We start from the raw sequence: 17,599 nt of genomic DNA on the forward strand, positions 1-17,599 counted from the left end.
CCAAGTTTCAATATCTTTGCAGTTCCTGCCAGCTTCTGCTCAAATATAAGGAGTTAGGTGGTGCTTGTTGCCCCGAGGCCTGTCGTACTGCTGATTGACCCAATTGTTGGGCAGTGCTTTCTTATACCGAAGTACAATCTGCCACTTTTTTTTTTTTTTTTTTTTGAGATGGAGTCTTGCTCAGTCGCCCAAGCTGGAGTGCAGTGGCGTGATCTCCACTCACTGCGAGCTCCACCTCCCGGGTTCACACCATTCTCCTGCCTCAGCCTCCCGAGTAGCTGGGACTACAGGCACCCACCACCACGCCTGGCTAATTTTTTTGTATTTTTAGTAGAGACGGGGTTGAATCTGCCACCTTTTAACTTGTTCCCATTGTTATGTGTCCTTACGAAATTGCACAAACCAGTTTGCAATTGCGTGTTTCCCCTTACAGTCCTTCTCCCAACTAGAGATGGCCATCCCAACCTGCCTTGGCTTCTTTTCTTCAGGCCCATCACCTCTAATTCTCTCTAGCCTTCATCACGGAATAGCATAGTTCTGTCCATTATCTTGGTTGTCTCCCTTTGGGCACGTACTAGTCTGTCAGTATAATGTTTAAAATATGGTGCTCAGAAATGACAACAATGCTCCTGGCACCACCAGGCCAGTAGAACAGATAATGGGACAGTAACTGCCCTTAACCTGGGCACAGCACCCCCCTACTCCAGCCTGTTCAGGCGTCGCTTCTTTGGCAGCCCTGCCACGCTGCTGGCTCACTGGAAGCCTGCACGCAATGAAAATCCTCAGATTTTTCTCACAAGAGCTGGTGCCAAGTTATTACTCCCACCCCGTATTTATGCAAGGGATTTAAAAAACCCAATTGCAAAACTTTACTTTTAACCTGTTAACATTTCATCTCCTTGTTTCCAGCCTGCATGACAGCCTATTGGGATATCTTGTTCTGTCTTTATCATATTAGCTTACGGCTTTGTAATATCTGCAAATTTGGGAAGCATGTTTCTCCAACTCCATCTAAAGTGTTGATGAAAATATTGGATGGCACATTTGGATCTCTCTGTGGGAAGGTACCAGGAACCACCTCTTGGCTAACATAGAGACATCTATCAGTAGTTGTTTAAACAGCTGGGAATCTAAATATCCACGTCTTCCCCGTACTCCAGTGAACATGTTTTTTGATTGCAGAGACCAGTGTTCCCCCATGGGATCCCCTATGCACCAAATAACCCAAAGGACCCTTGTTATGAGGGGCTTCCTGGTTAAACCAATACCATCTAACTTTCAGCTTCAAGGCTACCTTGGAACTGTGGTTTTTGTTGAATGCTGCTACAAACATGCTCCCCAAAAGGTCTAAGAAACTTGCCACATAGTGTTGTCTTGAGCACTAGGAGTCCCTCAAGAATTGGGAAGCCAGGTGGTCACGTGGAGATCTACCACTTTATTCCATGGTTGGTGGCTGCAGGTGTGGGGAGTGGAGGGGAGCTTATAAAACAGGCATGACCATCCAGTGTCCAGATCTTGGTTTCTAATACCATTCTCTAGTAAAGGAATCAGTGCTCCCTAGATAAACAGCTGATTCTAGGACTGGGGCAGAGAATACATAAGATGAGCCTGAAATATTTTGCAGTGCCAGAAAGTAAGGAATGCTTTTAAAAACTCTACAGTATTGGCCTATGTCAAAGGGACACAGGAGCCACTGAGAGATCTTCTAGTGACCAAAGCTGGAACAATTTGAACCACAAAATAAAGTAGTGTTGGACTATCCCCAAAAGTATAAATATCCATGAGTCCATGCTGATATAAATAAATGGTCGAATGAATGAATAAACGTAAGACAACAGACAAATCTCCAGTGCAGAAGAATTCCAATGATTTGTGGAGATACTCTGTCCTCGAGGAGGAAGAGCATAGCTCCCTACTCCTTAAGTAGGTTGCACATAGTGACTTCCTTCCGTAGAGCACAGTAGAAGAAGGAGGAAAAAGAGTAACTTGATGATATAACAGTCTGACAAACACTGCTTCAGCCAGGTGACCAAGATAGACATTAACAGGGATAAGTCGTGTTAATAATATGTACCCCTGATAGGATGTGATGAGAGTGGCACTTGACTTCTCTGGTGTTTTCGGAACCTATAAACCCAGTCTAATCATGAGAAGAATATCAGATCAATCTGAATTGAGGGACATTCTACAAAATAAGGAAGGCCTGAGAAACTGTCGCAGCCAAGAGGAGCCTCAGGAAATAAGATGACTAAATATAATGTGTTCTGAATGGACTCCTGGAACAGAAAAAGGACATTAGGTAAAAATTAAGGAAATCTGACTAAATTTGTTAGCAATAATGTATCAATATTCATGCATAGTGACAAATGTTATTAAATTAATATAAGGTGTTAATAATAGAAGAAACTGGATATGGGGTTTATTTTCTCTGTTCTCTCTTTACAACTTCACAAATATATTCTAAAATAAAAAGCTTATTTTTAAAAAGGTATGTTGTGGGGGCTGGGCGTCGTGGCTCACACCTGTAATCCTAGCAATCTGAGAGGCTGAGGTGGGCGGATCACTTGAGATCAGGAGTTTGAAACCAGCCTGGCCAACATGGTGAAACCCTGTCTCTACTAAGAATGCAAAAATTAGCTGGGCGTGGTGGTGGGCGCCTGTAATCCCATCTACTCAGGAGGCTGACGCAGGAGAATCGCTTGAACCCAGGAGGCAGAGGTTGCAGTGAGCCAAGATCATACCACTGCACTCAGGCCTGGGCAACAGAGCAAGACTCTTGTCTCAAAAAAAAAAAAAAAAAAAAAAAGATATGGTGTTTGTGTGTGTTGGTGGATGAGGATTGGAGAGAAAGAAAAAGAAGAGAAGGAAAAACCCATTCTCCATATAAGAACTACCTTCAAAAGACTTGACCTTTGAATAATAGGTTGAATAGTGGAGCTGAAATTGGAGGTGAGCCATGCTTACTAATTGGAAAGACTCCAGTTTCTTAAATTCGCATTTTCATTCCAATTAAATCCCGATCCCTATATTGTGAATTTGGCTTTTTCTAACATTTCTTGTCATTGTTTTTACCCTTTCCCCCCCAAACTCTATTAATGTGAAAATTGTTTCAAAGAATAGATTAAGCCAAAAGACAAAAACAAAACAACCACCAAAAAAACTAAGCGTATTATTAACAAATAGTTTTTTTCCCACAAGTAATGTTATCCTCATTAAAAATTCTGTGCCCACTGGTTTATTGACTGAAAAAATCACACGTGCATCTATCTATGTAGTATTAGTTGTATATGAAACATTGAAGATTTGCTCCTGGTACACATGCCTACATTCTTAAGATATGATTGATGCCAGTCTGGAAGTCAAGAAGACTTCTTATTTTACCCATATGTAAAGCAATTGGTGAGCAATAGGAAACAACAGCTCAGTTTTTTTAATGGACTTGTGGGTTTTGAAGGTATCTGTTTATTTTCATTCTGATTAATAATCTCTTCTGATTAACTATTTCTTAGGTCTTCCCTATAGTTACATGTATGAAATAGTGAAAGGTGAGGCTGATGTCTGTGTTTCACCGTGTATGAATTCTGACTTCCTCAGTCACAGAGAGAAAACTGAAGTAGGCGAAGCTGAACTTTGAGATGCTCATTCTCTTTTTTTGGTTTTCATTCCTTGATAGAGGCTGACTCCATCCCCTGTAAGGCCAATCCTGTTTCAATGCACTAATTAACAACAGTACATAAAAGAAACTTTCTTTACACATTTAGAAACCATGTCTCACTATCATGCTCACTTTGAGTGCACTAGTAAGCTTTAAAGTATCTTGCCTGGTCACAGTGGCTACTTTGAGAGGTCCTAGGGTCACAGTCACATGACTGACATCCTCTGCCAGGGACCAGATTCCAGTATCCATCAGCACAACGGTCACAGGCCAGGCCTGTGACATTCGGCAGACAAGGACATGCACCAGTGACAGGGTCACAGAGGCAAGCTCCCCCACCAGGGGGACACTCCATGGGACTCACGCCGGAAGCATGGCAGGAGCATCCTGTGATGACAAAACCATCATCAGAGGTAAATTCAATGATAAATGTGGCATTTAGCACACCATACAAAGAGCGTTTTAGACCTGGATGTACCATTTCTCCAAGGGGCTCAAAGAATGAACGCCTTATAATAGTAAAGAATTTACCAAAGAATCTAAGTAGGTTGAACCCATTTAATGGTTTCTGATCTCCCCAAATGCAAGTTCATGTGGTCGAACTTGCTCCAAGAGCTCACAGTTAGGATGATTAAAAGTCTTATTTTTCCCTCATGTCACTCACCAAAGTTCCATTTATTTAAATGACTTGAAAACAATGGTTTACGTACACATTACAGTCACATGATGAGTTTGTTACAATGCAGATTCCTGGGCCTCACTCCCAGAGATTCTGACTCAGTAGGTCTGAAGTACAGCCTAGGAATTTGCATGTTAATACACCTCACCTCCCCACTGCTCTGGCACAGGTGAACTGCGGACTAAACTCTGAGAAACAACGCTTTGAATCCACTAGGACAGGTATTTCAGGCAACAGACACAAAAGGCAAACTAATAACACCAGTGAGAACATTGTGGCTGCATCTGAGAATACCAGTGGTTGCAATGCACTAATTTCTGTTGATGAGTTCCGTACAACAGCCCTGTCACCTAGTGGGTGCTGCTTTTGCCTGCTGGGACTGGCCTAACTGAAATGATCATGGGAGAGCTGACAACACACTTATGAGCTGTCACTCAGCTGACACATTTCCCCCTGGGAGTTTTGCAGACTTACTTCTGCAGGTCTGATTGAAGGCTGATCCATAGTGACCTGGTTTGCAGAGCTGGCAGTTTGCGCCCTGAGTGTTGTGCAAACATCGAAGGCACTCCCCTGTTACCCGGCTGCAGGACTCTGGATCGGTTACATCTATGTTGTTGTTGCAGGCACATGGTCGGCAAGGTGCTCCTGAAATTCTTGGATTTCCATAGAAACCAGTAGAGCATTCTCCACACTGAGTACCTGAAAGAAAGCGGGAGGAAAAGGAATGGGGTGAGGTATCAGTGTCGGGAGAGAGGAGGAGATGGATGTTGTAAATAGAAAATTATTGGGCTCCTCTAGGAATAATGAGAAATCACACATTCGGGGTGAATAACGAAAAGTGTTCTAAGTGAAACAAAACCTTCATTTTCATTATTATTCATTTAAAGAATAAAATGATTATTCGGCTCTCAAAAGTGTTTGGTGGAGAATGGATTCCAGGCTTTCTTCAAATACCATGGAGCTGTGGGCACAGGATTTCTAGATCCTTATATAATCAGCATCACACTAGCGTGCCCCAGGACCCAAGACTAACCTCAGCCCCTGGTCTCCTGGGGCAACCCACTCTCAGTTGATCCTAGAGGTGAACTAAGGTGAAAATAAAGCAGGCCTGAAGAGAAAGTCCCAAACAGCAATAGCTGTCACTTCTAGAAGTGAAGATGAGCAAGAGCAGTTTTCATGACATATGAGCCCTTGAGGGTGTTTCTGTTAAGCAGTCTGAAGGAACCACCTTTCTCTCTAACACTCTTTACCCTTGCAACCATGAGATGACTGCGGCTTTTTAGGTGCCCAAACTGTGGCTCCACTCTCCACATTTTGGTTCATCCCACTTGGAAATGTTCACTTAGCCCAAACATGGTCTCAGTTCTTAAAAACTGACCAAACATACCAAACCATGCATTGGGAAAGAGGCTGCAAGGGAAGAGGTGAGAATTAACTGTTAACCTTAGATGTAACAAATGAGGGGAAAATCAGGCATGTAATTTATCGTGATGGTAATTATCATTAGTATTGCCATAAGTTCTACATATCATTAAATCAAATAGACTTCATAAGTTATCTTCTTATTTTCAGTAAACATTCACACTCATGTTTCATGTGTAAATACCTTTTTTTTTTTTTTTTTAATTTAGAGACAGGGTCTTGCTCTGTTGCATAGGCCCCAGGCTGGAGTGTAGTGGCATAATCAGAGCTCACTGTAGCCATGAACTCCTGGGCTCAAGCGATCCTCTTGCCTCAGCCTCTCCAGTACCTAGGGCTACAGGTGCAATCCATCATGCCTAGCTAATTTTTAAAATTTCTCTGTGGAGACAGGGTCTTGCTTTGCGGCCCAGGCTGGTCTTGGATTCCTGGCCTCAAGTAATCCTCCCTCACCCACTTCCCGGCCTTCCAAAGTACTGGGATTACAGGTGTGAGCCACTGTGCCTAGCCCTCTTAAAGTCTTTAAAATAAAATTTTCAATTGAGCAATAGATACATGTTTTGAATTAAGACTTATGTGATGGCTGTAGAATGCCCAAATATTGCTTCAAGATACCTGAAAAAATTAGTAATGTCTGTGAAATATCAAATTGAATATTTGAAATTATGTAAAGAAAGCATTTGACTAATTCCATTTATTTTTTAGTTGCTTGTTATATATAATACATATGCTACTTTATCACATTTATATCTTACTTAATGTGATAATTTTATTTTAAATAAATTAATTTGATTTGGTCTCATTTGGTCAATTAGTTTTCTAGAACATTATTTGCAAACAATCATAGCTCAGTGGCCGATGAGTTTTAATTGTCATTGGTTTGTGAATCATTCAAATTCTTTGTTCAATAAAGCAGCTATTTATCACATTGTGTCTTCTTACCATTTCTGCACCACACATTTGTCCAAGACAGATAAGTCATGAATATATGATCATTTTACAGATTACAGTGTGGGATAAAGAGAAAAAATTGCATCAAGCACTATACTGCATACCCGTATAACCTTGAAGACAATTGCAGATTACATCTGAGCTCCACAGATTCTGATAACAGGAATGGGCAAAATACTGATTGCTTGAGGGATCATCTGGACACAGGCAAGGACGACAGGGCTGTCCTGAAGAAGGATTTCCATAGTAACCATCAATACACCTGTCAAGACAATTTCCTTTCACCAAAATGTTTCCAGGAAAAGATCACATGTTAGCCAATGAGGGTTTGCTATGCTTTAAAACAGTGCACCTCTGAAAACTGAATATTTTAGAAGATGTTCATTTGCTCTGCAAGACGACTTTTGGTTTTTATATCAAAAGTCTCAACGTATGGTCAATTAAACTCTGTGTAATAGCACTCGATTTACATGTCACATTTGAGGAACATAGAAAGTAACATGCCAGGCAAATGTGTGTTATTGATTTAATCCTGCATTTTCTGGCTCTTAAGATGATTTTGAAGGGTGAGAAAGCAATGCTCTCCCCCACCTATAACAGTCCTCCCTCCCACACTTAAATATTGTTGAGTCTCTACTCAATGGATCTCTATTAGGAGATTGGAACAAAGTGTTAAAGACCTAAAAATTAAAGTGCATATGAATTCCATACCTTTCACAGTTTCTGCCAGTTGTAAAGCCTCCACAATTGAAGCATGACCCTGTCTCAGGATCACAAAGTTCAGCAAACCCATTACAAGGGAAAGGGTGGCAGCTGGGAAATCCAAAGTAGCCTGCCAGGCAGCGATCACAGCGGCGGCCAGACACCTCTCCATGGCAGGGGCACTGTCCTGTTACTTGGTCACATACAGTGTCCTTTGATCCTTGAGGATGGCAGTGACATGCTGGATGAAGCAAAGAGAAGTATGCTGGAGCGGGGATGAGTGGTGTGTGGTGGTGAAAGAGTTACAGTTCTGGTGTCTCATTTCCTTTCCCAATCCCAGTGAACTAAGTAAGCCTGTAACGTGCTTAGGACACAGCATATAATGAGTTCCAGGTAAACGTTAAATAACAATTCACTGAGTCACTGGATAAACAGTATGTTGCGAACAATTGGGTTTAATTAACGTTTGTTGTTAAAAACAAGTAACATGTTTTTAACGACTTAAACTTCCATATATCTTAGGTATATTAATATAACCTCTAGTATTAATATTTTAGTATTAATATAGTATATATAAATACTATACTAAAATAATGGTATAGTATTAATATAATCTCTAGATTATAAACCATATAAGAGCCCATCTTAACATGGTCAGAGTTTTCTTTTTCCTAGACAAGATGGAAGAGGCCCAATCCTTTTCTGATAAATTGTTGAATCCCTTGAGCCAATCTTCCCTGTGCCAAAATGTGATGTCATTTTATGTGATAGGGTGGCGCATGGAAGAAATGTTTGTTCCTTTGTCTAGATCCCTCTGTGTATCTCAGGCATTTTGTAACTTTTTTTAAAAAAAAGAAAAGAAAAGAAAGCAATGATGGATCCAATGATGGGCTGGGTAGGTGGCCATGCCCAAGCAATGCCCAGGAAGGGGAACCATTTCTCTGGATTATGATTGAAAAGATATGTTTCCCTACTTGGAAAGGAAATTAACCTACCTGTAGGTTTTCATGGTTCCTAAGGTAGGAATCTGAGGGAACAGTATTTTCACTAATGATTTACACTGTGAAGAGAGAACTATATACCTGAACATATTAGCCATGAGAGCTGTATTATCAGCTGTGGATGAAGCCCCATCTAAACCTTTATCAATGGGTGACTTATAAAATGAGTTACAAGGCTGTTTGCAAACCTCGCATCAGAAAGGGTGATATCCTCATTGGGAGAAGTCTTGTCTGTGGTGACAGCATTGTCCCTTTCTTGACTCCCCAATCTTATCATTGTTTTAGGCTTTCCAGCCACTGGGTTTGTGAGCTAGATCCTCAAGCTGGCTTTGCCAGCTCCCTTCATGGTGTTCCACGTTTTAACTGAACTACCAACCATTTGACACAGACTGCAAACTTCCAGAGGCATGGACTATGCCTTGTTCATTACTCTTGGTTCCTAATGCAGCTCTGCCTACAGTCAGGGCCCATTGATGAATGGATGAATGAAGTGTAGCAAAAAAATGTTCAGTATATTTTATGTACATAGATAGTCTGAATAATGTAGTCAGGTTTCCAATCTCCTTCCCATTAAAACCCCCCTCCATGACTTTGCCTGCTGTCAAAATGTCAAGACTGTGAGCAAGTGTTTCCCCTTGTGTGTTTTGCTACGTACGGTGACAGCCGTGATGCCCCAAATCATAGCTTCCAGTTGAGCACCTGTCACAGCAGCGCCCGACCACAAGAGGTTTACACTGGCACTGGCCTCCAAGTCGGCTGCAGCTGGATCCGACTGAGCCCTGGGGGTGACACTTGCAGGCTGCAAGGAACAATGGAAGGGAGGTAGAAATGAATGAAGAGGCAGAGAAGCACCTCACCTTGTTAGTAGCTATAGTTCACCTCTCTTTCATTTAAGACCTCTTTAATACTCAACTCCCTCATCTGTTAAATAGGGATAATATAGAATCTGCCTTGTGGGATTGTTGTATGGATAAAAGGAAATAAGTTCTGCGAAGTAGTTAGAATAGTGCTGGTACATAGGGTGCTCAATAAACATTACTTAACAAGTTAACAGACTTAAAATTGGTTTTAAATAATTATTCTAATGTAATTAATACTATTGGCATTCTTAATACTTCAATTCCTGATGTTCTACATTGGTGCTGAATTATACCTACTACTTTATTTATTTTTTTAGAGACAAGGTCTCACTCTGTTACTCAGGCTGGAGTGGTGTGATCATAGCTCACTGTAGCCTTGAATTCCTGGGCTTAAGCAATCCTCCTGCCTCAGCATCCCAAGTAGCTAGGGCTACAGGTGTCTGCCACCATACCCCTTACTAGTGTTTTTTTGTTTTGTTTTGTTTTGTTTCTGAGACTGAATCTCGTTCTATGGCCCAGGCTGGAGTGCAGTAGTGTGATCTTGGCTCACTGCAACCTCCGCCTTCCCAGTTCAAGTGATTTTCATGCCTCAGCCTCCCGAGTAGCTGGGATTACAGTCACGTGCCATCACACCTGGCTAATTTTTAGTAAAGACGGTGTTTCACCATTTTGGCCAGCCTGGTCTCAAACTCCTGACCTCAAGCAATCCACCTGCCTCCGCCTCCCAAAGTGCTGGGATTACAGGTGTGACCCACCATGCCCGGCCCCCCTTACTAGTTTTTTATTTCCCCCTATTCCATATATTTCATGACATGGTGGGTACCCTGAACTCATAGCTCTGTCCTAATGGAAAAAGCATTTGCCTAACATTCAGGAAGCCTCGGCTGTCATTGTAGCTGTCACTCTATAGCCATGCTTCTCAACTGAAGGATGATTTTGTCCCTTAGGTGACATTTGACAAAGTTTGGAGACATTTTTGGATGTCACAACTAGGGGAGGGCAGTACCGGTATAAGATCTGCAGGGCTGCTGCTAAACACCTGATAATGCATAGGGCAGGCCCCCGCAGCAAAGAATTATCCAGCTCAAAATTTCAGTAGTGCTGAGGGAGAAAAGCCCTTCCATAGCTAAATGAAATGGGCAAGTTACATACAGATTTTGGGCCCCAATGTGCTCATTTATTAAATGAATATTTTGGGATGAAAGATGTCTGGAGTTCCTTCCAGCCCTAGAATTCCAAATGAATATTTTAGGATCATTGTTCCAGCCATCTAGCCTATAAATGCTGCTGCAAAGTTCCTCTTTTATACACTCAATGTACTGTGCATTATGATTCCAACACATCAGCAGACCACTCTGTGTATCTAATCATTGAGTGATGGGTATTTTGGTTGTTGTTTGGAGTGGATGCTAACATAAATTGATTTGCTCCAAAAAGCATTTGTATGGATGTCAGTGCTTCAGTAGAGCCCATTAAACAGATACTTACCCACAGCCCCATCATGCAGCTTGGCAGACATGCTGATGATCAGCCTTTCACAGGCAGCCGGGAGCACTTGAGGTCCCATTGCTGAGGCAATTTCAACACAGTTGTGAAGCTGATACTCATCTAAGTCCTGCTTGCTGCAGAAATTCTCCAATGAATTGATTTGGGGAATAAGGCCAAGCTTTTGAAAGAATGCAAAAAGACTTAACATTCAAACTATCTGCTGTGTAAGATTCTACTTATATATAAAAAAAATTAGATCTATGAAAATAATGGTTCAAAGAAGACTCAACTCAATCCTTTAAACTGGTTAGGACTGAAGACTTTAAAGATTTTCAATTTATTTAAGAAATCTTTAAATATTTACATTTCTGGACTTGTGGCTAAGAAAAAAAAGCCTTTATCTTTCTACTATCATATTTTTTACTTGCTAATATGTTTGTCTAGATTTGAAAGAGTAATAACATCAAGTTGGTCATTTTGAACAACTGGTGTTAAAAGCAGCATGAAAATGGGTTTTAATTCAGCAGGTAAAGTCTGGAGACTAAACCTGTGCAGATACATCTCCTCTAGTCTTCTTTTTGCTTTATCTGTCCTGAAACCAGTTTCCATAGCCCTTTACTTCAACTCTCTTCAGTCTTTCCCTAATTGTCCTTTGACACACCCAGCTGGTGGCATCACAACCCTAGATGACCAGAGCTGACGCTTGAACAACACAGGTTTGAACTGCATGGGTCCCTTCTATGCGGATTTTCTTCCGCCTGCACTACTCCAAGACAGCAAGGCCAAGCCCTCCTCTTCCTCCTCCTCCTCAGCCTACTCAGCGTGAAGATGAAGAGGATGAAGACCTTTGTGATGATCCACTTCCACTTAATGAATATAAACATATTTTCTCTTCCTTGTATTTTCTTAATAACATATTCTTTTCTCTAGTTTACTTTATTGTAGGATACAGTATATCCTACATATACAAAATATATATTAATTGGCTGTATGTTATTGGTAAGGCTTTCAGTCAACAGTGGGTGATTAGTAGTTAAGTTTTTGGGGAGTAAAAAATCATATGTAGGTTTTTGACTGCATGGGGGTGTTGACACCCCAACCCCCAAATTGTTCAAAAGTCATCTGTATTTACCAGTGTCTCCTCTTTCTGCTGTACTCTGAGCATATGTCGTTACCTCCTTACTACACAGAGGAAACAGACCCCAGCAAAAGGCCTGGAGCTTCCTACTACCTGCCTCCCAAATTCCAGGCTCTCGAGTCTTACCACCCATCTGGAACATTTAGTGCTCAAGAAGGACGAGGTATTGGGAGTGGAAGAAATGTCCCATTGGTAAGTCCTCTAACCTCACAAAACTCTTCTGCATATTATGCTTGCTTTCTTCACTCTCTTCCTCTCAACTCACATTTAAATGTGCTCAAGTCTCTCCCATCTGTAAAATCACCTCCTCAATCGTACATATTCCTCTTGCCACGGCCCCTGTCTCTGCCCTTTGACTCCTTGATAGGCAAATTTCTTAAAAAAATCATTTCCTTGTCATCACCCCTGCCTCATCTGCCATTCACCCTTCAAGCCAATGCAATACTTCTCCCCTATCCCATCCCTAAATGTTAGAGTTCCTCAGGGTTCTCTCATCAGCCCCCTCCTAACTCCACACCTACTTCCTAGGTGATCTTGGCCACACTGGGCCACCATCTGAATGGGTGCCAGCATCTGAATTTACATCTCCTGTGCACCTGTCAGTCGTGGGCTCCAGATCTGCACTGATATCTAACGCCTATTAGTTGCCCCACAGGCACTGCAAAACAAACATGCCTGAACCCCACTTTCCCTTCTGTGCTTATTCTTGGTAGACAATGCCACTATCTGTCAAGCTGCTCAGTGGAGAAAACTGAAGGAGGTCATCTTTGACACTTGCCTCTTTGCTATCAACACTTTTGCCTAACGCACATCCCACACACATCAAATCACAAGCCTGGCCAATTCCTCCTCTTAGATGTGTCTAGGGTGCATTTATGGCTCTTTGTTCCCCTGCCACTTCCCTAATTCAGGCCACCTGGATGATTACAGTGGCAGCTGAACAGATGGCCCAGCATCCACTCTTGCCACACCCAATCCATTTTCTACACTAAAGTCAGAGTGATCTTTTTAAATGCAGTTTGTCCAGATAATCTCCTTCTTAAAACTTTTCAGTGGCTTCCCATTGCCTCAGGGTAAAAATCTGAACTTTTTTTTTTTTTTTTCATTTTGCTATGCTCCTCCTGCTCATCCTCTCAACCCCATGGTCCTCAATATGGGAGGTACTGCCCCTCTAGGGAGCATTTTGGAAATTTGTGGAGGTGGTTTTAGTTGTCACAGCAATAGAGTGATGTTTATTACAGGCATTTAGCAGGTTGCAGTCAGAAACGTGGGACATTCTCACAAAATGGCCCTTATAGCTTTTGAAAGTTCCATTGGATATTCATGAAGGAGAAAACCCTGTTTATAGTTTGAGTCGAGAGCCTAACTCTATGTTTTTTAAACATGTTTACAACACACCTGCTTTCATGGCTATCTCCCCTGCAGTGATTCTACCTATGTGAGCATCTTCCTACTTCATTGCGTCTTCTGGTGTATTCATGCCTGTACATGTACACATTGAAGTCTGATGATTTATTTATCCATACTTTCCTTTTGTTTTTCCTTTGTATTAATATTAGCATATTACATTGATGTTATTTGGAAGTCATGTATGCACATAGGCTATAGTGCCTATGAATTTCATTTCAGGATGGTAAGGAATATTAGAAAATATTTGTAATAAAAATATTTTTAAAAGTTAAAAAAGGGGGCATGGGATTGGGTCAGATGAGGCTGAGAACCACTGCGAGAGTCACGCTGAGCTTTTTGGGTCTGTGCCCTGTCACGGTTCCCAGGACCTCTAACCCCATGCTCTCATTGCTTGCTTGTCTGCATCTCCCCTTTAGAGAATAAGAACCGGGGTGGCAGGGATAGCACACGTCTTGTTTACACCTATGCCTACCACAGTGTCTAATTTATAGTAGGCGCTTCAAAGAAATTTGTTCAGTAAAGAATATTTATAGGTCTACTACTGTATTCTTAAGTTGATATGAAAATGACTCTGTGCTCTCCAAACACAAACCAAGTGGGGAGAGATGAAGAAGAAAGCCATATGGACTGGGGTTGGGGATGAGGGCAGCCAACCAGAGATAATTTACAGCTCTTGGTCTGAGCCATTGATAGTTGGCCATTCTGGGAACTGAGAAGATAGACCAGATGACAAGAGTTCCTGTCAGCTATAGGAATTCTTTTTTTAATGGAGTCTTGCTCTGCTGCCCAGGCCTGGAGTACAGTGGCACGATCTCAGCTCACTGAGACCTCTGCCTCCGGGTTCAAGTGATTGTCCTGCCTCAGCCTCCCCAAGTAGCTGGGACTACAGGCAAACATCACCACGCCCAGCTAATTTTTGTACTTTTAGTAGAGACGGGGTTTTGCCATGTTGGCCAGGCTGGTCTCGAACTCCTGATGTCCGGTGATCCGCTCACCTCGGCCTCCCAAAGTGCTGGGATTACAGGCGTGAGCCACTGCGCCCGGCCAGCTATAGGATTTTGTAATGCCATGACTCACTTCTTCTACCAGAAACTTCTAAGGACTTTATGTTTACCAAGTATATTCCATTCCATGGTTTAAAAAGAAGAATGGCAGTTTTATATTCTAGAATGCCTAATATATTTTTTACTCTAAACACAGTTTTATAAATGCACATACCATGTAATCTGGGTAACTGAAAACAAATTTCAGTGATCTCACAGTGCTTGCCAAACAAGGCATTTGTGCAGAAGGAGCACCATGGGTAAACAAAGGTTTCCTTTGGTCTTCTTGGTAATGTCCCCTGGTCTCAGATGCAAATGTTAATCTGGCTGCAGAAAAGAATAAACTTTGAAAGGGCTGCGTCCCAAGCAGTCAAGTGTCTTATCTTCCCAGAGCAACAAAACTGGTGGTATGGCATTAATCATGTTAGTCTGTAACAATGAAATGTGCAAGGACTTTCTCCTCCTGGACATTTTGGGTCAGAGACCACAGTGCACACTGTAGTTGCCCGCCCTAGGTTGGCCTTGGCAGGCTGGTGTACTCATCCTGTAGTGGGTGTGGCACTGGCTCCTTAAGGCTCACAGCTGTTCCCTTCTTCAGAAAACTGCACTCAGCCATCTGGTCCAGGGGTTTATGCACTCACAGTGGGGCGGGTGGTGGTGGTGGTGGTGGTGAACCTGTAGCTGAGCATTTATAAGGCACTGCTTTGCGTCCAGGGAGGTTCAACTGTGTGGTACAATCCAAGCTCCAGAGCTCCAGGTGGGATCAGCCTGAGGCCACACTTCAGTGGAGACCACATCCTTGCTTGGTTCCTTCCCCTGTCCTCCCCTATTTTCCTTACTCCTCTCCTCTCAGGAACACACCCTCAATAAATCACATCTACCTGAGTCCCTGTCTCAGCTTTTGCTTTAGGGAATCTGACCTAAAACAGGTCTGGGCCTCTTCCGAGATTTCTGACAGTTACCAATTATGGGTTATTCTCTTAACTTTTATTCATACTTCAGGTTTTCCACAGTTATATGTAAGAGAATGATCGACTGAAAACTAATCGAATGCAATATTTTATTTTATTTTGTTTATTTTTTTGAGACAGCGTCTTGCTCTGTCGCCCAGGCTGGATTGCAGTGGCGTGATCTTGTCTCACCGCAACCTCTGCCTCCCAGGTTCAAGTGATTCTTGTGTCTCAGCCTCCTGAGTAGCTGGGACCACAGGCATGTGCTGCTACACCTGACTAATTTTTGTATTTTCAGTAGAGACGGGGTTTCGCCATGTTGCCTAGTCTGGTCTTGAATACCTGGCCTCAAGTGGTCTGCTTGCCTCAGCCTCTTAAAGTGCTGGGATTATGGGTGTGAGTCACCATGCACGGCCCAAATGCAATATTTTAAAATTAGTTCCAAATTATTTACTTATTGCATCTATCAAACATCATTGTAATGATTTTATATACAAGTCTTTCTTCTGTACTAGGCTGAGAATTATTTTTTAATAAGGAACCATATTTTACACCCCAGGACCAGCATACTTCCTGGCCCATATATACTCAGTGAATGGGCGATGAGTGGATAATTTGGATGAATGCCTTTAGTACAGCATCAAGTGATAATCTTTGGAATTTACAAAGTTTAGAAATATTTAGGATATAGATTGAAAATCAAGAGTATGTCGGCTTTTATAAATTTGAGTTTCCTGATTATTATAGTAACAGTAATATCCCTTAGTGATCTGGGACTTCATTAGTTTCTTCCTTTCTCTTTAATTTGCTTGGGTTCCCAATTTTTGGCATTTCCCCCCCAAATTAAACCTATCAGATTTGATTTTCTTCCCTTTGTAACTCATATGTTGGTTAATGAGTACAGTTCTATTTAAAGTTCCTCAGTGGAGAAATGGATTATATAGTTAGGGAAATCATGACAGTTTAAAATTCCCAATTAAGAGTTTGTTTCTACTTTCTACTGTATTTCTACTATAATATGGTAGAATCTACCAGGTAGATCCTCTCACCTGAACTGTTACAGAGCTCTCTAGGTACAGGATTTATAACACCTTTGATTATGGTTGCCAGATGAAATGTGGCTGTAAAGTCTCTGTGCAACTACTCAACTCTGCCTTTTAGCTTGAAAGCAGCCATAGATGATATATAAACAAATAGGACTGGCGGTGGCCCAATAAAACTTCGTTGGGCTGTAGTTTGCCAATTAAGTAATGATATTAGAAGATTCTCACAAATACGCAAAAATGCAATTTTAACAAAGAAATTTTATTTTTATCCATGAAATTACTTTTTAAAAATCCCACACAATTCTATATAATTCTGTTGAAGGTGGGATGAAACTGGTACCTTCATACTGTACTAACGATCTTAAAAATTTATTGGGGAGGCTGGGCATTGTGGCTCATGCCTGTAATCCCAGCACTTTGGGAGGCTGAGGCAGGTGGATCACCTGAGGTCAGGAGTTTGAGACCAGCCTGGCCAATGTGGTGAAACCCCATCTCTACTAAAAATACAAAAATTAGCCAGGTGTGGTGGCGGGTGCCTGTAATCCCAGCTACTCGGGAAGCTGAAGCAGGAGAATTGCTTGCACTCAGGAGGCAGAGGTTGCAGTGAGCCGAGATCGTGCCACTGAACTGCAGCCTGGGTGACAGAGAAGATTCCGTCTCAAAACAGAAAAAAAATGAATTGGAAAATATGTTCCAGAAAATATTTTGACAAATTATTTCAAGAGCCATAACACCTTAGGTAAAGTAGGAAAATATTTTAAAATATTTTTAAAAATATGTATCAAATATACATAGTAGTAATATATATCAAATATATGTATATTTCAAATGTATCAAATATACATATGTATCAAACATGTATCAAATACACATAGTAGTAAAAAATAGAAGCAACTTATATGACCAGGAGTAGGGAAAATAGATAAGTAACTTAAGTAAATCTACTCAATGCTCAACCCTGCCCAGGGACAAGCCTGGGTCTGAAGGGCTGCACAGAGTAAGAAGTTTGGAAGGAATGCCCATCGCCCCACTCTGTGGGGGAAAGATGCTGGAAGAAGTCACTCAGGAAATATTATGCATGGTTTCTGAAGATAAGAAGACTACATACATACCATAAGAAAATGCTTATGATGAAGTGTGAGGTGAAAAAAATTGGCCTACAACATCGTATAAGAACTCTGATTTCAATGATACAAAAGTGTAGGATGTATAAAATGGGAACTTGGAAAATGATAATGATTAATGTGGTTGGATTTC

At 41.6% G+C, this 17,599-nt stretch overlaps 1 protein-coding gene across 3 annotated transcripts in view; it reads right to left on the reverse strand.

Annotated features, from left to right (window-relative positions):
- LAMB4 (laminin subunit beta 4) overlaps window positions 1–17,599 on the reverse strand; it is a 106,506-nt gene that overhangs the window by 35,228 nt on the left and 53,679 nt on the right. For 2 of the 3 annotated variants that reach the window (XM_034964769.3, XM_057302932.1), the window contains exons 18-23: window positions 10,756–10,933; window positions 9,063–9,206; window positions 7,416–7,647; window positions 6,809–6,966; window positions 4,809–5,033; window positions 3,822–4,042 (exon numbers count right to left, since the gene is read on the reverse strand). In XM_034964769.3, the coding sequence (XP_034820660.2) occupies window positions 3,822–4,042; window positions 4,809–5,033; window positions 6,809–6,966; window positions 7,416–7,647; window positions 9,063–9,206; window positions 10,756–10,933 (1,158 nt within the window). Of the gene's footprint in view, window positions 1–3,821; window positions 4,043–4,808; window positions 5,034–6,808; window positions 6,967–7,415; window positions 7,648–9,062; window positions 9,207–10,755; window positions 10,934–16,580; window positions 16,977–17,599 lie in introns of those variants that run through there. The other variant, XM_034964770.3, reaches the window with a different exon arrangement.

Source organism: Pan paniscus, chromosome 6, assembly GCF_029289425.2.
Source record: "Pan paniscus chromosome 6, NHGRI_mPanPan1-v2.0_pri, whole genome shotgun sequence".
Classification (NCBI taxonomy): Eukaryota; Metazoa; Chordata; class Mammalia; order Primates; family Hominidae; genus Pan; species Pan paniscus.